This window comes from Camelus ferus, chromosome 4, assembly GCF_009834535.1.
Source record: "Camelus ferus isolate YT-003-E chromosome 4, BCGSAC_Cfer_1.0, whole genome shotgun sequence".
NCBI lineage: Eukaryota > Metazoa > Chordata > Mammalia > Artiodactyla > Camelidae > Camelus > Camelus ferus.
Window position 1 is genome coordinate 71,618,749 of NC_045699.1, and position 26,678 is coordinate 71,645,426.

At 46.0% G+C, this 26,678-nt stretch overlaps 1 protein-coding gene across 1 annotated transcript; it reads right to left on the reverse strand.

Moving 5' to 3' along the window:
* Window positions 1-3,587: 3,587 nt before the first annotated feature.
* Window positions 3,588-26,200, reverse strand: TTF1 (transcription termination factor 1). The gene is given in 12 exon segments (XM_014556940.2): window positions 3,588-3,873; window positions 4,651-4,736; window positions 8,079-8,144; window positions 9,372-9,461; window positions 11,910-12,144; window positions 14,005-14,135; window positions 16,412-16,490; window positions 17,261-17,354; window positions 17,356-17,447; window positions 18,871-19,097; window positions 20,773-21,783; window positions 26,148-26,200. Coding segments are annotated over 11 exon segments (2,286 nt in total). The 5' UTR covers window positions 21,777-21,783; window positions 26,148-26,200; the 3' UTR covers window positions 3,588-3,691.
* Window positions 26,201-26,678: the final 478 nt, after the last annotated feature.

Sequence of the window (26,678 nt, forward strand, 5' to 3'; positions counted from 1 at the left end):
TTGGGTACGATCGTTCAAGTGAAACCAGCCAGCTCAGTGTGATTTTCTTCTAAGAATATTCAGCTCCTCAGGTGCAGGTAGGCGGCAGATGGAAGGGCTCACCCAGGCCTGGGATCTTAAGCAGGGAAGTAACCCAAGGGTGTTAGAAGAGAGGAACTGTGATAATGGACTTGGTGACAGTGTAGACAGGCTAGGCGTGGGTGGATGGATCAGTGGACTGGTTGACGAGTTTGAAGAATTCTAACTGTGGTGTGTATTTCAGGAGATGAACTGGAAATGGCGCTCAGAACAGCTGCCTAGGAAACAGGCACCGAGTCTGCCTTGCTCACTCTTGCATCTTCAGCTCCTAACGGTACCTGGCTCACTGCGCGTGGGCAGTGATGCTTGTTGAACTGAAAGTCACGTTCTGAGAAGAATAGCTGTCGTGGTCTTGGTTACGACGCTCATCTTTCTGCCTCCTCGGTGCTGCGGAGTCTTGGGCCTCTCTGTTGGGTCCTGAAGTCTACAAACTAAGACAGACAGCTGAAAGGCGTGCTCGTTGAAAAGTGCTAAATGACTGAGAACCGAGCTAAGACTCAGACGGCGCAGTCAAGACTGTTTAAGAGCCACTTTTTTTTGTTCCCGGGTCTTGTTTCTTGTGAGATAGGCCTTTCTCTCTCTACCTTCGTCCACTTTCTGAGTCTAGTCTTCCTCTTCCATCTCCCCCCAAGTACAGGTTTCCTCTCCTGCCTCCCCCCCCCCTCAACTGGGGTGGTCCCTCTCTCGGCTCCAACTCTCATCTTCACAGAGCTCACCCACAAGCCCATCTCTCCGGTGTGGCTTTTTTCTTCTCCTGTCTGTTCCCTCCACGCTGTAGTCTGGGGTCTTCTCAGTGGGCCCTGTCAGTACCACAGAGTCTACACACCCAACCAAACTCATGGCTTCCCTTACGACCTTGTCTTCTCCTGGATCTGTGTTTGACGTATTGTCTACCTTCCCCTTCTTTTTCTTCCAAATTCCTGGATTTGTATATGTAAAAAGGGTGTTTGGCAGAGGTAAGATTTTTTTTAGGGGAGGGGCACGGAGATAGGGGCAAGAAAAAAATTCAAAAATTAAACTCTTATGAAGTGCCCAAGTGTATCGGGTAAAATGCACCGCAGAGTAATTTACCCACAGTCACACACACATCTGGGTTGCTTCCTCCGAGTCCACTCACCTCTAATGGGACTCCGTTTTCCACTGGGGTGTTTACCCTTTCAGCCACTGAAGGCACATGGAGCTGAATCCCAGCTCCAGAGATGAGCCCAGACTGGTTGGAGACAATCCCATTTTTCCTGGCTACAGTGATGGCTCAGAGTTGGGTACAAGCTCTAATCTGGGCACTGGGAGCAAAACCTAGGATTTAAGCAAGAGCTATTGGAAAAGACCTTTTTTCTTTCCTGAATGGGCCCAGGATGCTATACATGTGGCTCTGTGAAGGCATCCCTTGGGGCGGAAGATGAAGTGGACTCTGGAGAAGGGAGAGCTGAGAATCAGCAAGAAAGCACATTTGAGGGCTCCAAGTAGCTGGATCCAGCCTCATCCTCTGGACTTTTGGTCTTGAGAGGTCCCAGACTCCTTCGGTCTGTCTGGTCTGATCTCCTGGCGATCCCGTATCGAGAATTCTAACCTATAAACTAACAATCCCACTGCCCAGAGAGAACCACCGTCCACACTTTGGGTTTAATTCCTCCCATAACTTTTTAATGTATTTGTATTTACACAATTTCCTTAACTTCTTTTTTTTTTTTTTTTACTATTACAAACTTAAGAAAATATATGTACTCTTCTGCAGGAAATACAATATGTATTTTAGTTGATAATATTGTTTACCTCTTTTTATGTTAACCAAATCTGTCTTCTCATTTTTAATTACTGCATAATATTCCATTCTAAAAATATACCATAATATAGCAGATTTCCTATTAAAGAACATTCATATTTTTTCTATGTTTCATACTATAAATGTGCCATTCTTATACCCTGGTTCTATTATTTCTTTAGGTCCTAGGGGTTAAATTGCTTGATCACAGAATATGTACATTCTTAAGGCTTTGGTGTATTTTCCCAGATTGTCCTCCAAAAGGAACATAAAATCTGTATTCCCATCAGCACGGAGATTGCTGTTTGACAGACAGGAGGGGACTAAAGGCTTGTTAAAAAGAAAATACTCACTTGCTAACTATTTTTTGAGGGTCTGTTATTTGCATAACACTGTGATGGGTGCTGGGATATGCTGGCGGCTAAGGCCCCCTAAACTTGTTTCTCTGTATCCTTCCCTCTCCAATTATGGCAGGTTTGGGAAAATGTCTAGCTTTGTGGATGAATTAATCAACACCACACATCATGGTGTTACATTGATGATGGCAGAGGGAACATGCAGGAGACGGGTGTGGCACCCTGGCACAGACGCTGACATCACTGTGTGGGAGGCTTCACCCACACCTTCCTTCCTATGCTCTCAGACCCTGTGCACATGAGGCTAAGAGCCTAGAAACCTTATTTCCTTTGCCAGCAGGGGTCTGCTAAGGGGCTGCCCGTGGGAGGCATTCGGGGGAGGCACTCGTGAGAGGCCAGAAGGTCGGAGGGAGGCAGAAGCTGTTGCATTCCAAGGGGACATAGCTGTGTGTTCCCCGGGCCATGTGGGACTGCAGCAGTTCCCCATCACTGGGTAATTCAACCTTCCCCCCTCTGCTCCTTCATTCTGTCAACTGTTCTGCAACCTAAATCCCTATATTAAATTCTCCATTTGAAATAACTAGAGTGGTTTTCCTTTCCTGATTCATGGAACAGCCCAAAGTTAAAGTTGTCTTTCAAATTCTATTAGGCGTGAGTTGTGCCTGAGACCCACACAGCATCTTCTTGTACGTCTAACAGTCAGTGTTTCTGGAAGGAATGGAAGAGATTGCTGGTTTGTTTTTTCCAGTTGAACACCAGATGAAGCAGTAACTGGCTTTGAAAGGGCATCTTGTACGAAAAAGACCTATCTTTAAACACCAGCATCAGACTCAGGAAGAGGAGAGACGCACACCGTGACAGGCGTACAGGAACTGAAACCAGCCTGAGGGAACACAACTTCCCTCTAACACTTAGCTAATCCCTTACACAGTCTGAGAACGCACATAGAGACAAGTGAAAAACACAAAGCAAAATGGCATGCGTTATTAAAACTGTTCACATTCGCTGTTTTGCTCAGAGTGCATACAGCTTAATCCACATCATGAAATGTTTAGGGGTTCTTTTTCTTTTTTTAATTGAGCCCAGGAACTCATGCCTGCTAAGCACGCGCTCTACCACTGAGCTGTACCCTCCCCCCACCATGAAACGTTCATAGGACGCAACCACCCTCTGTCACAAGTAGAGGGACACGGGATATTGTTGTTCTAGAAAAGCCACTAGTTGCAATTATTTTCAATATAATGGTACAGAAACATTAAACCAACCCACACGCTCCCTTTATTTTCACACTCAAACTTGAATACAAAACGCTAATCAATGTTTAATGCTCCACCACATAAGTTATCATTTTCCAACCCTTCCTTTGGCCGTTGCAACTTTTTAAATAAACATTGACACTGAAAATAGCTTTACTGAGACACTGAAAATAGCTTTACTGACACATATACAAATACAAGCAAACCTAGAAAAATGGACAGGAGGCACTATCACCGGCTTAACTTTTTTCATCTCCGTCTTCTCCCTCGCTGTCATCATCACAATAGAAGATGTCTCTGAACAGGAAGACTTGCTTGGGGGCTGCCGGAGTCTGGATTTCGATCCCTTTTTTCTCCATCTTCTTCTCTAACTTTTCTTTAAGCAAAGGTAGACTAGTCTCATAAAGGTAGTCTATGATCTCTAAAGAAAAAAAACTGAATTTAGAAATGACCTGACAAAGCCTCTTCCCAAGGTCAAAGGCCAGAGGGCATCAGTGATGATAACGCACTGCTACTGCACTGCTGTGTGCGGGACCCGGCTTCGGTCGACTCGCTTATATTTGCTCATTCAGTCCTCTCTCAGAAAGCCAGGATTCAAACTCAGGAAGTGACGTCTGCTGAGTGCAGGAAGTGTTTCATCACGTGCTCTGGGACAGAGTGTCGCCTGAGACAGTGGTGCCGGCGAGGCCGCTGGCGACTCTCCGGGAAGCCTGTCAGAGAACACCCAGCCTCGGGGCCCAGCCTAGAGATCAGGATCCACTATGTCTGGGTGAGACCCAGGGATGTGTATTTTTAACACATTCCCCATGTGACTCTGATGGTCCAAGTTCGGGAATCACACATCTACACCACCCACATGGCTGCAGAGAAGGAACCGGCATCTCCGAGGCTTCTGTGGAGCAGTGTGTGCACAGGCACACGGTGTGAGTGTGTGCACGTGTGTGTGCGCTGTGTGCGGTCCAGGAGGACTCGCAGTTACTAAGCACCCAGCACCCTGGTGACCACATTTTACAAGTTTGCTAACTCAGTTAGCACTTTGGAACGTCCTGTCGTGGAGGGGCTATAATTTGCCCATTTTTCACCATTTACATTCAAGGAATCTGAGGCTCCTGGAAATCAAGTCACTTGCCCAAGGTCATACTATCAGTGTGTGGACCCACGCTGTGTTCTTAAGTACTGAAATACTGAAAACACTGACCTGGAAAAGTCTTCTTCTGCCAAAAGGGAACATAGGTAGCTTTCAGCTTATAAAATTTAGTTTGAACGTAAGACGGAGGAACGTCCCTTTAGGAAGGAAAAGATGTAAAACAGTTAGTGGCAGTTTCAAAATGAATCACTTTAGTCCTGTGCACGATAAGGTGTGGACCAGACGTAAGTAGCTTTCTTCATCCAAAAGTGAAATTCTCACATCTATGAATGTGTGATAAAAAGAAGACACAGGTGAAAAGCTACTGTTCATTTGGTTAAGTGCACGCTCACACACACTCACACACACACACACACACAAACACACACACAACACAGAAGAAAAACAGCAGTACAAGACGGTTTCTGTTTAAATTAGAATAATTGAAGCGACCCGTCGGGAAGATAAGGTTTAACACCAGCTCATGCGGGCTGATGCTTCCTTCCTGCGTCCTTGGCCCCGCCCTGAGCCCTCCCTCGGAGCAACAAACAATCCTCACGACCACTCTACGAGGGAGCCCCGACTCTTATCCCTCATTTCAGAGATGGGGAAACTGAAGCATGGAAAAGTTGTCCAAGATCTGACAGTTAGTAAGAGGCAGGCCTGGGACGTCAGCTGGGTCCACTTCAAACCCTGCACTCTCAGCCACTGCACTTTGGATAACTACATACTTGTCACAATTCAAAGGCAGAGGTACGATTTGTTATCTTGCAAAGCTTTTTCTTCAGAAAGGGGGATGCTCTGGTGACTCAAATACATTTTCCACTGACAGTAAGCAGGACAGAAACAATCAAGTGTTAGGCTGCTTTCTAAAGGGAACATCACTACCTTCACTTCCTGGGCACCTTTTTTTCTTAAACCATCAAAGCGTGATGTATTTGTTTCAATACTTAACTCATCTCGTTGTTACAGGACTAGTGTGAGTAACTTTCTCTGCCACGCATGGAAAAGACGGTCGGGCTCTCAGCCTCTGCGCTGCTGCAACCACCCGCTGAATGTGCACCACAAGCCGTGTCCTGTCTCCTCTAATCCTCGTTACGGTCCTTTTAAACCGTGTAGTAGACGAGGAAACCACGGCTCAGAGACAAGTTAGGGAAGAACCTGCCCGAGGATGGCTCAACAATGCGCAGGGTCCGAGGACTCAACGCCCGGCCCCTGTGACGGCAAAGCCCAAGTTCTAGGGCATCTGTGCCTCCCCCGTCCTACAATGCCCTGAGCCTGGGTTGTTCTTGATCAAAGCTCAGACTTCAAGAAGTAACAATAATTGGTCTGGACGTTTTCAAACTAGGTAGATGTTACATCTCATTAGGTGGAGATGCTTTCTTTAAATCCTGCCTAAATAATTCACAAGGAAGGCTCAAGAATCTGAGGAGATTGAACTTTCAATTTAATTTTTTTCACTGTTTTAATACATTATTAAACCTTTGAGCGTGTACTATTTCAAACAGTATTTGACGAGATGCCAAAATGTCGATTTTACAGCTGTGAGATTTATAAATCTTAACTAGATCACTATTTAAGTATATAACTTTACTTAAAATCATTAAAACCCCATTCTAATTTAAGAAATGTGATCTGAGGCAATGTCACAAAACACACAAACATTTATTGGCAAAGTCAGATTTGCAGAAAGTGGTTTGATACCAGCAGCTGTCAATGTGAATACTTCTCAGGATGGGAGCTGGTGGCGTGCACAGCAGGACCTCCAACCTTCAAAACACCTGACACCCTCTCTGCTCAGGGCCCCACAATACTGAAGAGCAGGTGCCCCACCCCTGAGACGAGCTAGAAAAGGAAAAGGTTTGGAACATTGGGCACGCGTCTCTTGACTCCTGACAGGGCTTGTCATTCAAAGATTCCAATTCTCCAAGTTAAAAAAAAAAACCAAAAAACAGATTGTTCTTTGTTCATAATCGTGAGGCATAAATAACTAAGCACCAGAACCAGTTTAAACCCCTCCTAATGGGTTTAATTGTGTGATGTTGACAACTTCACACAAGTAGCCACACTTCAGAGAAGGAGCAGGGCCACCACAGCCCTGCACTGCTGTCCACCCTCCAGAACTAAAGGCTGAACAGCCCCTCAACACCCCCGCTTCCCAAAGTCCACCAGCCCCGGAGCCCACGATGCTCATCCCCGTGCTCTGCTCAGGGGGACGGTGCCCGGGAAGCTGGCTCTCCTCACCCAGCCGGGGAAACTCAGGTACTGGGGGTGCTGGCCTCCCTCCCTCAGCGAGAGCTGACTGGAAAATGCCAGGACTAAGCTGAGGCGGCCCCAGTGACAGCAGACAGCTCCCCACTCAGGCAACAAATGCAAGTCAACACCGAAATTACTGAGGGAAGCCTGAAGAGGAACCGGATCTTTATATGGTCTCAAAACACCTCCCCAGAGCCATGCCTTGGCACCGAGAGGAGAGCTGTTACTTGACTAGAGTCGGGAAACGGGGCAGACGCCGCCAGAGCCAGGGCATCGAAGTCAGAACCACGTGCCTCATGGCGGGATGTGACGAGGTGACGGAGACACTGCCTGGCTGTGCCGGCGTCCTGCCAGAAACACAGAACCCGAATCTCACCGGGAGGGAACATCTGACAAACACCCCAATTGAGGGCCACTCTACAGGATGACCAGCCTGAATTCTCCCACAATTTCAACGTCAACAAAGACAAAGGCATTAACAGATACACGCTACTATATATAAAACAGACAAACAAGGTCCTACTATATGGCACAGGGAACTATACTCAATATCTTGCAGTGACCTATAATAGAAAAGAATCTGGAAAAGAATATGTATATATTTATGTTTAACTGAATCACTGTGCTGCACACCTGCAACACTGAAATCAACTATACTTCAATTTTTTTTAATTTTTAAAAAAATTTAAAAAGACAAAGGTAAAAGAACTTTGCAGAACAGAAGATACTAAAGAGACAGATGCTGGACTGGATCTTAAATCAGGGGGAAATGCTCGGAAGGACATTACTTGGGACAACTGGTGAAGTCTGAAAGTGGACTGGGTTTTAGAAAATAGTATCGTATCAGTGTCGCATGGCTCAGTGCGATAATTACGCTGAGGTTATGCAGCATAAATCCTTGCTGAGGACATAAAGCCAACGTGGCAAATGGTAAAAGGCTGATTATGGGCGAAGGGGACGTGGGCTCTCTGCACCAGCTGTAACCGGTGAGCTCCTTGAAGCTTTTAAGAGACTCTGCACACATGTCATTCATTCTTCTGTGGTGTCTTGCGGGTGGGGTGTGGGGTGGGGGGTGGAGGGTGGAGGGCTTGACTGATTTACCTGGCCCAGTACTTAAAGTGGGGGTTCCCAATACTTAGGTACGTAAGTACAGTTTATAGGTGAGTTCCATAGGCAGCACAAATTTCAGTCCTGCTCCTTAAAATTATCTTTTCATTAGCTTAATAGTAAACAAATGGTCTTACCCTATGGCACTAGCAAGGTCTTCCCAGTCTATTTCATTAACGTCTTCCACATTTATTTCATACAGCCTATGAGAAAAAATAAAAATTAAGTTTCCAAGCAAAAATCAGCATGATGGGACTTCACGGATGCACAGACTATTAAGAGATGGAAGGCCTCAGCGTGTGCACCCCATTCCAGGCCCTGTATCACACGGGCCCAATGACACTGGCATGCTAACCCAAGGTTAGCCCAAGGTCATGGAGTAAGTGAGCTACAGACCAAAAAGCCACCTTTTCTCCTCCTGAGCCTCTGCATCTCCCACCAGACCCTGCTGCTTTCTCAAAGTGCAACACACAGCTTCACCCTTCAGTGCAGAGACACAGGAGCTGTGCATGGGTCTCCTCAGGACTCAGTAAGTGACGGACACTGGGTCCAGACCTTTGTACCCACTAATCCATTTACCCTCAACACCACCTGATGAAGGCGGGGGAGTATGTCCATTCCACAGACCAGGAAATGGGGCTGAGGGCCCGAGTCACTGGCTTAAGGTCTCATGACTAATAGGCAGGCGGTACCAACATGGGGACCCAGGCCCGCCTGACTGAAGATGCCCTCCTTGGCTCTGCTAGTCTCTGCTGTCTCTCTGGGAAAGGAAAAAAGGCGGAGACATCCCCAGGCTGACCAGCGTGGAGAAGGAGGAAGCACAGCGACGGAGGAAGAGCAGGGTCAGAGCTGAGGGCAGGAAGAGTGAAACGGGACGGGGTGGCCCACTTCCAAGGTTTCTCCTGCTCTCTGCAGCTCCTCATTTGATGCCAGCCCACGTCCACTAGACTTGCAGGCTTTGTAAATCAGGCCCATGTCTCCCCTTCCACCAGGGGCGGAGGACTCTGCATGGACCAGGGACTCAAAGGCAAAACCAAAGACCAAGCGGCAGTGACGCCAGCTAACACGTGCTGGAGAGCAGCAGGGCTCGGCCGGAATTATCTCCCTCCACTTTCCAATGGACAGAAATAACTCATGTCTACACGAAAGCTTTAAAGACTAACGTAACTTTATTGCGTGCACGGTGTGTTTTACATGCATTATTTCACCTCTTCTCCCAGTAACACTAAGAGGTGGGACCATTATCATCATCCTTATTTAAGGTGAGAAAAGCAAGACCCAGAAAGGTAGGAAACACCCAAGGTCACGCACGCAGGACGTGCGGCGGCGGGGTCCGAACCGCAGCAATCCCACTGCAGATGCTGCTGTCTACCGGCTGCTCCGGCTAGAGGGGAAAACGAGTGAAGCAGAGTCACCTTCTATTTCCATACCTTTCAATAAGATTGATCTTGGCCTGCAGGCCATTAACTCCCCGGTATATGTCCCGGCCATTTGTCATCCTCTTGGTTAGAATTTCTGTCCTACATCAGAAGGAAAACACAGTTTACTTTAAGGGAGTAAACACCAAAATGCCTGCTGTTTCTCTCATTTAAACTGTCCTTATTCAGAAACACTTTCTAACTTTTGCAATTCATCATGGTAACATTCACCACTACCAAGAATATACCTATTTTTTAAAAGCAGAAAAGGATAAATAAAGTGATAAAAAGTTTGATGGTTATTGAAATTGGATAATGGATACAAGGAATTCAAGTTTGTGTGTGTTATCAAATTTCCATAATAAACAGTTTAAAAACGGGAAGAAAAAGAATAAACCTGTTAGCAGGTACTAAAGGACACTGAGTAAATTCAATTTACTCTTGATTGTTTATAAAACAGTGAGACATTGCTCTCATTACCACGAGAGCTGCTGGAACACCAAATAAGGCAAATTTAGTAAAGTGATAAATGATTCAATGATTCCTCCAAGGCCCAAAGCTCACAGCTCAGGGAAAGGGCTGTCTGAAGTTCTGAGAGCGGCAACCCAATTAAGAATATTTTTGAAGTACTTCTCTTGAAGAGTGAAATTTGTCACAATCTGATCGCCAAATCATTAGCTGTGACATTTACATTCTTGATAAGGGAGGTACACGACACACACACAGATAACTGACACCACCTTTACTAACAGCCACCCACGTTCACTGGTTTAAAATGTATCACTTGATGTCATTTCAATGTTTCGTGAAGTAAGTATGTGTTCAGCATTCAAGTTCCCTACTTTTTGCTTCAAATTAAAAAAGAAGCCTTGCATGTTATTTAATTATGTTGATTCTGAAGCATAGCTACCCTTCATCATTTCGCTTTTAAAACACTGTCCTCCAATTGAGGAGTCTTCCTTTTTTAAGTCCAAAATACAGGGGTAGATATGATCCAGCAATCACACTCCTGGGCATATACCTGGAAGAAACTCTAATTCAAACAGATACATCCACCCTAATGTTCACAGCAGCACTATTTACAACAGCCAAGACATGGAAGCAACCTAAATGTCCATTGACAGATGAATGGATAAAGAAGTTGTGGTAAATATATAAGATGGAATATTATTCAGTCATAAAGAAGAATGAAATGATGCCCAAATGCCCAAAGCAACCTAAATGTCCATCAACAGATGATGGGATAAAGAAGTTGTGGTATATTTATACAATGGAATACTACTCAGCCATAAAAATGCCACGTGCAGCAACATGGATGGACCTGGAGATTTTCATACTAAGTGAAGTTAAGCTGGAAAGAGATATCACATATGATATCACATATATATGGAATCTAAACAAACAAAAAAAGCCACAAATGCACTTATTTGCAAAACAGAAACCGATTCACAGAAATAGGAAACAAACTTATGGTTACCACAGCGGAAGGGGGGTATGGAGGGATAAATTGGGAGTTCGGGATTTGCTGATACTAACTACTATATATAAAATAAACAAAAGGTCCTACTGTATAGTACAGGTAAGTACATTCAATGCCTCTAATGGCCTATTATGAAAATACAAAAAGGAATATATATACATATATACATACAAATGAATCACTATGCTGTATACCAGAAATTAACACATTGTAAACAGACTATATTTCAATTAAAAAAACTGACTGTACTTCAATTAAAAATAATAAATGAATTAAAAAAAATAAAAATATAGGGGTAGAAAGGGCTCTGGTTCCTCCATACAATACATATCCCCCCCAAAAATTATCTGTTCTTTAGAGTTTATTTCCTTGAGTGTAGTCTTCTATTAAAATAAACAAATATTCTACAGCAAACTCTAAGGTATTCAAACAATAAACAGTATAATCCAGGAGTTTGCCCCTTTTTTTGAGTCCTGTTTGATTTTATTTACATGCACTCCGGAAAAGACAAAACTGCAGTGATGGAGAACACACCTGTGGTGGCCAGAGTTAGGCTGGGGACGGGCAGGAGTCTGCTTTTAACATACAGTACGCCCACTGGGTTTCGCTCTTCTCTTAGAGTCAAGGTGACCACGCCCCCTCTGTGCAGGAGGCGTGGGTTGTGGGCTGCAGAACCACTGCTTCAAGCAGTCATGTTGCAGCTGAATGTCCAGCTCAGAGAACCTCCAGGGCTAGGAAAAGCTATAGCAGGCAAAGAACACGCAGTGAGCTCAGCACTGAAAACACTTCTATGGGGCAGATGTACCTGAAGCAGCTCTGGGATGGAGAGCGTGGCTGCCTCACTCCGGGTGAAGGCAGGGGAACTGCTAAATTAGAAGGAAAAAGTAAAGGGGCGGCGCTATTGAATTTGCTTGGTTAGAGATGGTCCTTTTTGACCTGTGAGGCTCTCCACATGGTAATTACACATATTCCTAGTAACCTCACCAATCCACCCACTCTCTAGAAGTCTCTGAGAGAGACAGAGGGAGAAGGCAGCTCGTTGAAACTTGCGTAAGAAGCCTCAGACTTACCACTTACTTTTACACTGCATCCAGTTCCTGGTCTCCACTTTCGCCTCCACTTCTACCCAGGATATGCCTTTGTAGAGCTTCTCCCGAACGATGGACAGGCGGCCTTCCGGATTCTCTTGGAGTCTCGAGTTCATCTCTCTTAGCTCTTGGGGAGACATTTTTTTCAGAATCACTTCTTCAACAGCCTTGATTAGTTTCTGGGTTTCCGTCTTACTCCAAGCACCATGATTTATTTCTATTGACAGAAAAGGATGGTCTTGAAGTTGCTTATCTATTTGCTGCCAAACACAATATTAAAAACAAAACAGTGCGGGGGGGTGCATATAGCTCAGTGGTAGAGTGCGTACTTAGCATGCATGAGGTCCCAGGTTCATTCCCCAGTAACTCCATTAAAAATAAATAAATAAATAAACCTAATTACCTACCCCCAAAACAAAAACCAAACAAATAAATTAAAAAACCCGACAGTGATGGATATGCCATTAGATGTCTGTCCAAACCCACAGAAGGTACAACACTAAGAGGGAACCCTAACTGGAGGGGTTAGGATGTGTCTAAATGTGACTCTTTTTTTTTTAGAGGAGATACTGGGGATTGAACCCAGGACCTTGTGCATGCTAAGCATGCGCTCTACTACTTGAGCTATACCCTTCCCCCCGGACGTGCAAAGTGGATTCACGGACTGTAACAGACAGACCACTCTGGTGGGGGATGTTGCCAATGGGGCTGTGTATGTGTGGGGGTAGCGGGTATAGGGGATATCTCTGTACCTTCCTCTGACTTTCACTGTGAACCCAAAACTGCTCTAGAAAAATAGTCTTAAAGATAAATCAGGCACTTTTCATAAGACAATGGGCACCATCTCAATTACACAACAAAAACTATCAAATGGCTATGTGCAAATTAAAATACTAAAATTACTAAAGGGGCCACAAATTCTTTTTAAGAACTAATGCCAAGGAAAAAAATCCTTTCTTAGAGTAATCTATTTTTCTTTAACTTCCAAAAAGCCGTTCCCCGTTTCTGAGAGTAATATCACCCATGTAAAATTGTGAGGTTCTCGAACATTCAGTGGGGAAAAACTGAGCAAGTGACTTTATGCATAAAGCTCTCCCCAAGAGTTCCTGGAGTGAAATTAACCACTGTGATGTCACCGCAGTGGTGATGGATGCGCCTGACAATTTCTGAAGCTGACCATCAGGGTAGGGCGTCAGAAGCTTCCACGCTTCAGTCCTCTTGTCCAGATGTTCACAGTCACTCTAAGGGAGAGGCTGCAAACCAGCAGGCTACAAGTATTTCTGGTTTGGCACACAGAGGGTTGCTGTTACTGTTTCTCCAATAACAATCTGGATGAATATTTAAAAAATCAAGTCTCAAAGTAAAAAAAGGTATCTAGAATTCATACACATACACACACACACACACACACACACACACACACACACACAGACAAATCCAGATTTTTGCTTTACTTTTTGGAAACTGAAAAAACTGGCCACACGGAGTCTTTGCACAGCACCACGGGCTGGAGTTGGGGGCACAAGAGGCCTGGTCTCCACTCACCTCAGGGTCTACCGTGTGCCGGCCACGTGCATGGCTCTGCCCGTGGGGACCCCGCATGTGAGTCTCAGTGCTGACCTAACACCGACAAAGGACTGTCTTCTCAAAGCAGCTGGGGATTTTTTAATGTGGGGAATATAACCAAGGACATTTTTTATGAAAGAGGAGAAAAAGAGACAGGAGATCCCCGATGCTGGCTGTGGGAAACGTCCCTGCCTACCAGGCCCTCCCTCCCAGCCTTGGTGGCCCAGGGTCTCTTCCCCACCAGCTTCCTTGGGTATCGGTTCACCTGTGGGTTATAATCACGCTGAAAGCTACTGAACTGGGGTGAGCTAGAAATCAGCCTGGTGAATAAAGGCTGCACGGTTTCATCGACACACATAAGGAAATGAATCAGAACAGAGGACGGCTTAAAAGTGACGACTCTCTGGGAAGACAGGCCTGCACTGATGCCCGGGTCCTGGTCCCTGAGGGCTGACGCAGGCCTGCTGGGCTGGTTCATTCACGCTGGTGGGCACCAGAGAGCACGACTTACGACTGCTGATCTGGGAGAACTTCAGGGCCACGGAGAGGCTGCTTCGAGACACCATCTCACCAATCTTTTTCCAGTCGTTCCCGTGGAGGGACTGGTATATCTTTACCTTCTCGGTATCCCCTTTGCTGTACCTAAGAGGAAGGGAAACGTATCACAATTATGCATTAGCCACAAGATTAAAAACTATCCTCATCTCGGGCTGCCGCAGCGCTGGGAAAGATGGAATGGGGTGGGCTGTCAGAAACCCGGCTCAGCACAGCCCTGCGAGGACCAGAGCCCCGTCACCCCTGTTTATCTGCCTCTGCCTCTAGACCAGCGCTGTCTAACAGAAATGTCGTATGAGCCACGTATGCCACCTAAGACTTTCTAGTGGTCCCGTGAAAATTAGTTTTATTTAGTTTCCATGAATTTATTTAACAATATATTTTATGTGACCTCATATATTAAAAAGACAACCATTTCAACATGTAATCAGTATTTAAAAGCATAAATGAGATACCTCACATTCTCTTCTTCACGCTAAACCCTCTAAGTCCGATGTGTGTTTTACTCCTTGGTAGATTTTGGCTTGGACTAACCACATTTCAAGCGGTCAAAAGCCACACGAGGCTGGCAGTCACCGGGATGGACAGCACAGCTCTGGCGGGGAGGTCCTAGCAGGGGAGGGACCCTGTCGGTTTTCTACACTACGGCATCCATAATGCTTGACAGACAGATGTCCAAGAACTACACGGCAGAGGCTTAGCACAAATATGTAACTTTTTAAGGAAGCTAAGGTACAGGAACCCCACATAGAACAAATATATTAAAGAAAAGAACTAAAATGCACTACAGTATAAGTAGATTTTGAGATGAAGCACCTTAAACGTTTAAGTGAAGGAAAAGCAATTCCTTAACGTGGCGGGGTGGGAGGTGGCGGATTCTGTTATTACTAACGCAACACAAAAGCAGTCCTAGTGAAAGGCAAACCACTTCTAACAACAGCGACCCACAACCACGTCAGGACGATGAGATCCCACTGTTCTCAGAAATTCATCTAAAATGCAGAGAATGGTGAACACCAATGCGTAGGCCTTCACTGCTGAGAATCAAGCTTTCTAGCAGTTTCCAACTCAAAGCAATCAGGGCCTTTCTGAGATTAATAAAAACCGACTTAAAGGCATCCTTGAAGCAACAGAAAAGAGGACAGAAGAGGGAAATTGAATGTACAAAAATGAGGGAACAGGGGTACTGACCTCCCCAACCCCTGAGAGCCTTATAATTCCTTGATTTTGGACTTTCTGCAGTTTTTTTCACTTAGGAATTCCTTAAATTGGAAAAATATTCTAAGGTAAATGGTCATCACAACACAAATAATACGGTACAAATGAATGAACTTTCTTATTAGAATGACAGGCGCTCATTATTCTAAAAATTTTATTCCTGCACTGATGTGATGGGTAGAAAAACATGCCACCTCCTTGATTTACCAAAAGCATCTTTTAAGTCCCATTTACAATGTCATCTTCAGTGAATTTCCTAAAAGTTCTGTCCATGGCTGTCTAACACTGGAGCTTGGGAAAAAGGGAGGGCAGGTTTCAGTCTATGTAGGGGGCCTTTCCTCTACTTAAGGTTTGTTTCTTTTGGTTAAAATTTAAAAAAAGAAACCAAGGTCATAGCACTGTTGGAAGTTCTGGTAATACGTACGTCTTGCTTTAAAACCACGTAGCTAAGGAGGACTCAACCGGCCCTGCTGGCGGCACTCACTCTGCCTCCCAGAGCGAGATCAAGTAGTTGAGCCCGTGGTTGCTGCCTGGGTCCTTGCAGGTAGGGCCCGATGCCTTCCTGCTCCTCCCCTGGTCCCTGGGCAGAGTGCTGACCCATACTCGACACTTAATCTACATTCGCTTTATTTGGAAAGTTGGAAACAGACTATAATTGGGTATTTCATTTAGAATAAAAGGGAGGAGAGAATGGTTGTCACTACGTGAAGCTCTCTGCCTCGATGCTACTGAATCACACTGAAATGACCTCACACCAGCGCTCAACTCCACCTTTGAATATTTTGGGTTCTGAAAACCCAAAGCACTAGGCTAAGTGAGAAGGAATGCCTGGGTTTGCAGGGAGCTTACAACTTAGCAGAGAAAACTTCATGAGCAACAGTAAGAGGCAGAGCATGCAGAGGGCTAAAACGAAAGAAAAAGCTGCAGATCTCGACAGGGAAAGATCACAGAAGATTTATTAACAAAGTGGAAACTGAAGGGAGCCTTGAAGACATACACCTGACAGCAGATACACACTCTGGGTCCGCACACAGAAATCGTCACGGTTTTGGCGCTTCTAATCTGTTCCTGTGGACATTTTGCTTTACAGTATCAACCAAGACCAGAGAAATGGTCTGCTCAAGCTGCTAAGCTTGTTTACTTACCTGCCTTTGTAATTATTGACATCGAACATCTTCTTTGCTCGATAGTACACCAGCTTCCAGGGCCGGGCAATGCCCTTCCCTAAAGGCAGGAGAAAGGTACTCAGAGGTGCACACAGAGCATGGCGTGAAGTGCAGTCCCGATGGTGAAAGGAACCCAGAACAGTCGCTTCCAATAGCACGAGCTGTCCCAGACCCCGTGGGAAGGCTGGGGTTTCCTGTGTCCCACAGAAAGCTGTCTCGGGGAGCAGATACACAAAATCATCAGTTTCCCTGGCGAACTCCAAAAATTAGACGCTTAGTGTGTAAGGCTCCAGGCTTTGGGTCTGCCAAATTCATGGAAGAGACCCTTACAAGGCAAAGTGATTTTAACATAATTTGAATTAGGAGGCAGGGCTGCTAAGGTGGAGAACACAGGCCAGCGGGTCTCCATGAGATAAATAAGAAAGCTTTCCAAGCGAACAAACTCGTCCCCGCTTTCCCACTCTCAAGAAGAGAAACCCCCACATTGCTTGCTGTTCTGATTTCCTTGGCGCATTCCACAGAACACCTAAGAAATTATCCTCTTTAAATTCGAGAGAGATTTTTTTTTCAGTTGAAACTGACGTTGCTTCCTGACCTTCTAACTTTCCAAGGATGCCTCCTGGAGGAGGGTTCCTGCTCCAAGCATGTATACGGCTACATGAAAACTGTGAGGCGCTACTCTTGGGAGACAGGACAGCCCCAGTGCCTGAAAGCCACGCTGGCAGCGAAGACACCACGCACACGCACTGCACGCGCCGCGCGGGCCACGGGGACTCCAAGCAGGGCGGGAAGCCTGCGGGGGCGCAGAGTGCCTGCCGCCTGACTTACCGATGTGCAGTCTGAACGAGTGCTTCCTTTTCAAATTGGTGATGGTGGATTTCTCCTCTGGGTACCTGTCTGCGTACAGCAGCTTGTCTGCAGTTATCGATTCCCGTCAGGGACAGAAATTCTTGCACGTTTTTCTCTAACTGCTTATTTTCCTTCACAGAAAACTTGCCAAATTTAATGGTGACACCTAGGGTTGGGGGTGGGTGAAAAAGGACGCAACTGTCAACCATGAATGAAAGCGAACCAACGTTGGGTCTTTAGCCATTTAGCGTGGCCCCTGCTCGTGTCTTTGACAGCTGCTCTCCCGTAGAGTTTGGCTCAAACCACACTCTCCTCCCAAAGGCTTTCCCTCATCATCCTACTCCAATGTGACCTTTCTTGTGTCATCAATCTCTCCCCACCCCCTTTTTTTTTTTACCTGAAGGTACTGGGGATCGAACCCAGGACCTCATGCATGCTAAGTATATGCTCTACCATTGAGCTACACCCCACCTTCCCAGCATTTAAAATAATCATTAAAAAAAATTAACAGTAATTTATGTTCATTAAAGTTCAAACAGTATTGATATAAAAGTTATCTAAAAGAAGCCCTCTTCACTCTCCTCTGTCGCACCCCCCGCCCTGCCACCACGGGAGGGCTGTGCACTGGCTGGCGCAAACGTGAACACGGACGTATAGTCTCTTATTTCTCTACGCATATATATTGGGGGGAGGTGGGGCGATGTCACTGCACTTCATGTTCTGTTCCTCATCATAACTGAGAGCGCTCGAGTGTCATTATTACTGACTGCACGATACACTCTATTTTCCTATACTTAGACTTATCTAAAAAATCTTTTACAAAATGCATACTCATAAAAATTTCAACACAAAATACAGAAATAAAGTGGAATCCTACACATACTGCTCTATAAATTGTGTTTTTCTCGCTTAATCTATTTAAAAAAAACTCATCTCATCAACATGATTAATTCCATAAAGCCCCTCTTTTTAGTTCTTTCCATGACCAGTGGCATCAGGCCTCACACAGCGGATACACGTGAGTAAAAACTGCTCACATGGTGGTCACAGCCTGACATTTGTGGTTTGTTCTGAAACCCAGTAAGCTTTCTGGGAGGTTCCTGTAACACAGTGAGATCAAGGAAACCAAGCTGGGTCTTGCTTGAGACCATGCCCACTCCAACCAGCTCATCCCTGAATTAACATCCTGGGGAAAGAGAAATGGCCCTTGTCAAAGCGGATGACGCTGACATGAGGGGTTTTGTTTGTTTATGTTAGTTTTATCTCGCATGTGCACCCTCCCCAGGCCCTCAGCCACTGAGCCTCCTCCCGCCCTTCTTCCAGGTCTGATCTTCTAGGTCGTGGACCGCCTGGCTCCTTCAGCCCCATTCCTCCTCGCCTCCTCTACCAGAAGTTGGGCCAAAAAGAGGAGAACCAGTGTATTGCATTTTGCCAATTTTACAGCTCAGACCACAATTCTGGAAGGAGGTCAAGCAGAAAGTAGCTAGCGGATGCTTTTTGGAAATCAGTCTGAATCATTCACACAGGAAAGTCAGGACTAGTTATGTAGACAGAAAAGTTCAACAAATACTGAAGGTCCACAAGCTCACCCTGGGCTTTAAACTCCTTAAAGCGGCCCAGGTCGTCCCGGTACATCCGCTTGATGGTGGTGGCAGCCCTCTCCCTGATGTCAGGGATGAACTCTTGGAGCTGCTTCACAGCGGAGTCCAAATCCACGTCGCGGTCACCAGAACCTCTCAAATCTTCAAATAAATACTTTCTTTCAGAATCTTTAGCCAATTTCAAACTGCTTTCTTCTTCATTTGTAGGTTCTAACCTAAGGAGAAAAACTGGATTGATTATCATTGACAGGTCATTTGCTTTAATGGCTTTTAAATTCTTTTCTCACAGTGACTCTCACTTAGACTGCAGCCACATTAAAACTAGACCCTGGAACTGACTCCGTCTGTGATGCCTGAACTCTTCAGTGTCGCTCTCCTAACCTGGCCACGCCCCAGAGGCACACGTGCAGCCCTGCGCCCTCTTCCCACTGGGTATCATTTTTTTCTACTACTCTTCCTCGACTTTTTTGTTTCAGATACTGACTTCCTAATTAGCTAAGCCCTCTTCTAACCCCATGGACACTCAAGATTCCTCTCCCCAAGGCTTCCAACGAGTTAAGCTTTATAATAATGGTTACTAACTAGTTAAGTCAACACTCAGAGTTGCCGTAGTTATAATTGTTTTGTTGCAGGTAACAATGGCCACATTTTTTCCCATTTGAAGTACAAAGAAAACATAGCTTCCTCTGTATCTATCACTCATTCATCCCAAACTTTCTGCCCGATGTCCAGAGCTGCTCATACAATGTTCAACTGTATCAGCTAACCACTCAGACAGGAAACTGAGAAACAAAACAAAACAAAACAACTCTGCATTTGAGCAAAGGGTCAATAGCTTTCACAGGGTCCACAGCCCAATACCAGTGAAGAACCACAGTTCTAGAACATTTCTGCCTCATGATTAGTGATCTAAAACTGTCCCCAGTGACATGGCCCAGGGGATGATAAGAGTGGGCCCCTCTCCCATTTAACTTCTACGTGAAACTATTTTAAGCCAGGACAATCTAGCAAACATAAGTCACTGAGTACACATGAGGAGAAAATCTGTCTTAAGTCCTAGGAACTGAGACAAAGTGGTTTAAAGAAATTCCTGCATTTTTATGCATCAACCAGTGTACTTAAATGATAATTATACAAATAATGATATCTACTTCTTTTTTATTAGTGAGAACCCTAATTCAGCTTTTTTTCCTGCACCGTAACATTCTAAGCTACCTAATCCCTTCTTCTAGCTATGTGAATGCAGACAAGGGTAATTTGGTGGTCTTAAAATGCCTTTTAAGCTTATGCATAGAATTTCAGGGCTGGAAATGACACAAATGAACTTATTTACAAAACAGAAACAGACTCACAGACATAGAGAACAAACATGGTTACCAGGGTTGGGAAAGGAGGTGGGAAGGGGTAAATTGGGAGTTTGAGATTTGCATACACTAACTACTGTATATAAAATAAACAAGTTTCTACTGTAGAGCCCAGGGAACTAACTATATGCAATATCTTGCAGTAACTGATAATGAAAAAGAACATGAAAAGGAATACATGTATGTACATGTGTAACTGAAACATGTGCACACCAGAAATTGACACAACATTGCAAACTGACTACACTTCAATTTAAAAAAAAAAATCACCAAAAGTGGGGGAAAACAGAATTTCAGGGCTGGAACAGTTCTTAGTGAAAACCGAATCTAACTGCCTGTTTCATACATGAAGGAAGGAAGGAAGGTGCCTGCCAAGGTACTCAGTTCGGCATACCCTTCTGTACATCTGATGGCCTATCTCTCTGTGATTTCTGCCACTTACTGTGGACGTGCTGAACAAAGAGGGCACAGGCGGAATGCACACACAACACGCACACCGTCAGAAGCCCCGACACCCCCACGTTACCTCTGCACCTCTTCCAAACAGGCCTGGGTTCCCTCCTCTCGTGGCCTGGGTTTCGCACTGTCCTCCATCAAGGTACCATTATCTTCCAGTGCATCAGAGGGTGTGTCCTCAAACCTCGTCACGAGCACTGAAAAATCACCTCCGGACGCCGCAGCATTCTCAACAGATCTTCGCTTCCTTTTCTTAGACTTTTTCTTCATGCTGCTTGATTGCTTCCCACTTTCTGCAGTCCCGACCTCGCCGACCACTTGTGATCCCTCAGAGTGCCCAGTCTCAGCACTCTCCGGCGAGGCCTCAAATTCCTCACGATTTGAACGGTGTCTCTTTCTTTTCTTAGACTTGTGTTTACGAGCAGGTCCTGTGAGATGCGTAGTTTCACCTTCGCAGCCCACGGAAGGCTGGGCTTCCTGCTCCCAGGGTTCTGATGGAGGCAGAGGGACACCTGCACCGGGGCCTTCCTCAACAGCATCACAGGATGCAGCTTTCCTACGCCGTTTTTTATGCTTTTTCTTCCGAACTTTATCACGCAGTCTTTCTGACTCAGTTTTACGTGGTTTAGGAACGGAATGTGGTTCATCTGCTCCAGGCTCTTTCACTGACTTTCGTCCCTTGCTTATATCAACGTAAACGACATCCACATCCCTTCTAACCTTCTTTGGTCTGTTCTCAATATTTTCTTTATCCACCACAACGTACGCAACACTGGTTTCCTTGTCTACATCCATGGCACTTTTTTTTCTCTTTTTATTCTTTCTGGGGATAGAAGGGGCCTTTTCAGTCTCATCACAGAATTCTGATCTTTTCAAAGGAGAAGAAACAAGATGCCGGTGGTCCTTTCTCTTTTTTTTCCTCTTAGTTACGTAAGACTGTCCATTTGCCAGGGGGGAGTCTCTGAAACTTTCATGGCAATGCCTCTGATGTCTTTCCTTATATACACGACACTTTGTCTTCTTCTTGTCAAAGACTGGAGTGTGAGTTTCCAATCTGCTTGATTCTCCTTCCATTTTGTTCCTACATGGAAACTTAACAACATGGTTTATTTTTGCAAAGCATTTTAAATGTTAGCCTCAGGAGGAAAAAAAAAAGCACAGAATGAAACTGCAGGACAAATGACGAGCCTGCAGCACAACTATAAGTTGTGTATTACTCTAAACGCATAGGAGGCTCGCTGTAATTCACTCGTCCCATTCCACTGCCTTTATGATATAGGAAAAAATCAGCTGACTGAGAACAGTGCTCTGCCTGGTCAGGCCCCTGTTCCCCCTTGGTCTCACCTTTTGCGCTTCCTTTCCAACTCTGTGCTCCACCCATGTGCCTTTTTGTGGTTCCCAAAGACGCCAAAACCCTTTTGTCGGCTCAAGGGCTTAAAGCACACGGCTCCCTCTTTCTGGAACGCACTCTGCTGCCTCCCTCCCCTCCCTTCATCCTCATCCTTCCGAGCTTGGCTTAAACATCACTTTAAGAAAGCTTCCCCTACTTGAGGAGGACACAGACATTATGGCAATCATGTACATTACATTTCAAACACACAAAACAATTTATGTATCTTTTCTGCATGGATATGTGTGTAGTATAACTATGAATACAGCATGGGGGTTACACTTGGCAAATTCAGGGATTAGGATCAGGTATGGAGCCAGTTTCTCTTCTATCTGTAATCTTTCATTTCGTAATCGGAGTAGTGAGTACAGGGGGCTGGGGGTGGGGGACAGAGCACGTGCTTGGCGTGCATGAGGTCCTGGGTTCAATCCCCAGTGCCTCTGTTAAGGGGAGGGAAAAAACAAGGGGCAGAACAAGGGTGCAGACTGCTTTCATTTGTGTTTAAAAGCAAGTGACAGAAAGTACATACATAGGCCTCATTACCTCCTCCCCTAAAAAACAAAAACAAAACAAAACAAACGACAGAAAGGATATGTCTACTGTAAGTATTTATTTTCAAAAAACAAAAACAAAGAAAGAAGCCTTCCCCTGGCCCCTTGGGCTTGGCCCCTCCCTCAAACACTACTCTTTCTCCTTGGCAGCGCTTAGCCCAGCTGGGTTCACAGCGGGAGCATCGCGCCTCGCTGGCCTCAAGTCAGGAGATCGCCTCTTGGAGAAAGAGGCTGAATGGGGCCTGTTGGTGTCTAAGAAAAAGTCAGAGCTCTGCGATAAGCTGGAAACAAGTTTAACAAGGCTCCAGTGTCAACACTCACACAGAGCACGTGCATTCTGGAGGGGGTTTAAGTACAGAAATAGAAGTGGACTTCACAGAGACACGGTTCAAAATGCAGTTTTACAAACGTCTGAAAACTCCTTGCTCTGTACTGCTTCTGGGTTTCAACTGTCAAGATTTCATTTCTCTTCGACTAGTTGATACATTTAGGTGGTTCATACATCAAAATAATCTATCTTTACTTCCTCTCCTTTCTTACGGAGCTGGTAGCATCTATGTACTCCGATCTGTATTTCGCTATTTCCACTTAACAGATCCTGGAGATCTGTCTTTATCAGTGGCCTTTCGAGCCTGAATGCTCAGCACAGCTTCTACAGAAGGACCCTCATCTCTCCTGGGAGTAAAGAAGTGTAAGACCTGTGCGGCTGGAGGGAAGCGGATTATGAACGAACGTGCGGGGCTACGCCGGTAAGCCAAACCCCCAGTCCCAGGATCTCGCCGGCAATACGGCACCCAGAGCTTTGGTTGAGGCCTTCCTCCCTGATGTCACCCAGAAGCTCGCCGAAACCCATCTTGTGGGAATACGGAACAACGTGATGCCTCCTAAAGAACAAGGACCGTACAAAATTCCCTCGTGACAGGTTAAGGCTGTTAAACAGAAACCAGATGCTTCCTGGAGGCAAACGATGCTAATCTCAGAAAACTGAGCTCACATGAGCAGAAACCTGCGCCAGCACATACACCCTGCCGTTTGCTAAAGGGAGGTCAAAAAGGTTATCTGTGACCAGACCTGATCTATTCACAAGTCGGAAGAAGGAAGCCAGGAGGAGACAGGATGATGACTATTTTTTAATGACTAGTCTAGAGCGCTAGGCGCCTGGTGATTGCTATTAGGCTTCAGTAATCCTCACAACTATTCTTAGATTATTTCCTGCTAGAGAATCATAATAAACACGATGCAGACAGGGCATTCAGGGCTCTTGATTCATGAGGACTTGAGTCCCCCAGTCCCATCTTTGATTTAACTCTTGTGTCTGTCTTTCTTAACTGCTGCGTCACCTGTCCGTTTCCAGGAACCATTGTTGCACTGGCCGCAACCCACCTAGGGCCTCTCTGAGGCCTCAGCCATAGGCAGAGTGATGCTGCAAGTCGCTGCCCTATTCAGAGAGGGTCTAGCAGGCTTTGTCCGTCTTCTCCCCCGCTGTGGCCGTGGCATCTAGCAGCGTGCCTAGCTCATAGGAGGAGCTCAATAAAATTTTTTTTTTTTGAGAATGAATGCCTGCTCTTTGGCTGCCCTTGAACTGTTAAGAACACTTGCTTGCTGACTACAGCTGGGACCTGAGCACTGGCCAGCGATGGCACCATGTCCCACTAGCTCTGCGCTGTCCGACAAAAAGCTGCCAGCCACACGAGGCTGCTGTGCACCTCTAACTGTAAAATGCACACTGCATCCCAAAGACTGAGAACAAAGAGAAAGATCTCAATCCTCATTTCTGTATATTGCTTTCATGTTGAAGTAACCGTTTGGATATTGTTAAGTAAATGAATTTCTAATTCTCTTTCCTTTTAATGTTGTTTTTTTTTCTTTTTTAATGTGGCTACTAGCACATTTGAAATGACACGTGAGGCTTGGGGGACAGCACTGCTCCAGATAGCTCACTTGCCCCCTCTTCTTGAAATAATCATTTCAAATCTCCTCGACTCTCAACGAATGTCTCAAGTCCATCCTGCATTCTCACTCGCGGCAGATAAACTTCCTTATGACCTCACTCTCTCACACACATTAGCCGAGAAAGATGCCCCCCCCCCCAATTCAGCATGTTTGCCTGCATCTGCCCCCTTCTCTTTCCCTCTTGTGTCTCTGCACCTGTCAAAGGCCACTGCCTCCACATGTGTGTGGGAGTCCCAGCCTCCTCCACCTGCTCCATAAGGTAACCTGTCTCTCTCCTACACCTTCAGCTTCTCCTTTCTGCACTGGCTCCCTTCAGTGATGCTCCAATAATCTTTAGATTCTTCTAACTTAAAACAAACATACAAACAAAACCCCCAAAGATGCCACCAACCCCTAACCCTAAAGTCCCATCGAGCTGTTCCGTTTCCCCTCCTTCACGGGAAAATTTCTAAAGAGAGAAATTCTTCTTTCTGTTTCCTTGACTTCCAACTTCTTAACCCACTTCTTTGCAGCTTCCACCCCCACTCCCCCTCCCTAGACTGCTCCGGTAAGAGTGTCTGTGATCTTCAAGCCCCATAATTCAATAGACGCTTTTCTGGACCATCTTTCAGGATCTCTTAACAACAATGAACAGAGAAGATCATTCCTTGTAATCAGTTTCTTTTTTTCCCCCTTTCTTTCTTTTTTGTAAACACTTTGTAAGCTTCTCCTTCTGGTCTCCTGAACTCAGCACAACCTCTGAAGTACATTGTCACTTCTCACTAAAAAGTTTTTATGGTTTCTCTCACATTCTTAAGATAAAGTCCTCAATCCTTACAGACCTACCATACCCCTCAAGATCTAGTCTGGTCCATGCCTACCTTTCCACCTCTCATTTCTGAGTTGCAGACATCCTGCCTTGTTTCCGTTCCTAGAATACACCATGATGCTTTTCGTTCCCAGGGACTTTTCAAAAGCATCTCATTCTCCCAAGAATGCTTTTCTTCAGCGTTACCTTCCTGCGCTCTAAGAGGGTTAAGTTTGCAAATCACTTTCCTTAATCCCTTGACTGGGTCCAGCCTCCTTGTTATACAGTGTTTCTCAACCATCCAGCCGCTTCCCTGCTGCACTTCGCTCCGTCGTGTCATAACCGGCCTCCTAAGGGCCGGCGCTTTTGGTCCGCCTGGCTCGCAAATGGTTCCCGCGCGTTCGATACAGTTAGGTATGCTTTTACCCCCACTTATTCGGAACGTACTACTCCCCGGCCTGCAGGGAGCGCCCAAGCCTGGTCCCGGAGCCTCTGCCCACTTTGGTGCCGGAGAGACCCAGCTCTGCTCTGCTCCGGGGTAGGCGTCCCGGGCTGGGAGGGAGGAACTACCGAGAGGTCCGCGCGGGGAGCCTGCCTGGGCTCCCGTGTGGAAGGGCCTGAGCGGCTGCGGGGAAGCAGGCGCCACCCCCTCCCTGGCGACCTGGGCCAAAGGCGGGTCTCCCGCGCGAGGAAGACAACCGCCACTCGGTTTATAAGCGCGCGCTGGAAAAAAGTCAGAACAACTGAAAAACGCTCTCACCTACCGCGCCAGAGCGCCGCCACCTTTCTTCCAACCCGGAAGTGCGAGGTCGTGGAAGCGGAAGTAGTCGTGCGTCGCTTCCGGCCCGGCCCCTCCCGCGTCCCGCTGCGGGAGCAGAGCGCCGGACGCCTGACCGCGACCCTGGCGGCGTCGCCTGCGCCTTTCACTCTTGGGGTCGTGGGGAATGGGGAGTGGGGTTGGTAAGAGCGTGATGCTAAAACAGAGAAAGGGGGACAGAGCGCTTCCGTTTTCTTGCTAATCATGCACGCACTCCACTTATTCAACTGTTTCTTTGCGGAGGTCCAAGGAGTGAACAAGACGGTGAGGGTTAACCTGCGGAAGACAGCAAACACATCAACCAAGATCATTTCAGATTATCCTGTGGGGAAAACAGAACGGGGTGATGTGATGGATAGTGACTGGGGGCAGTGAGTGCGAGGATGGATAGTACGGAAGTCTCTTTGATGGGTGACATTTGAGTTGAGTTCTAAATGAAGAAGGTGAACAAAAATCTAGACGGAAGGGTGTTCCAGGC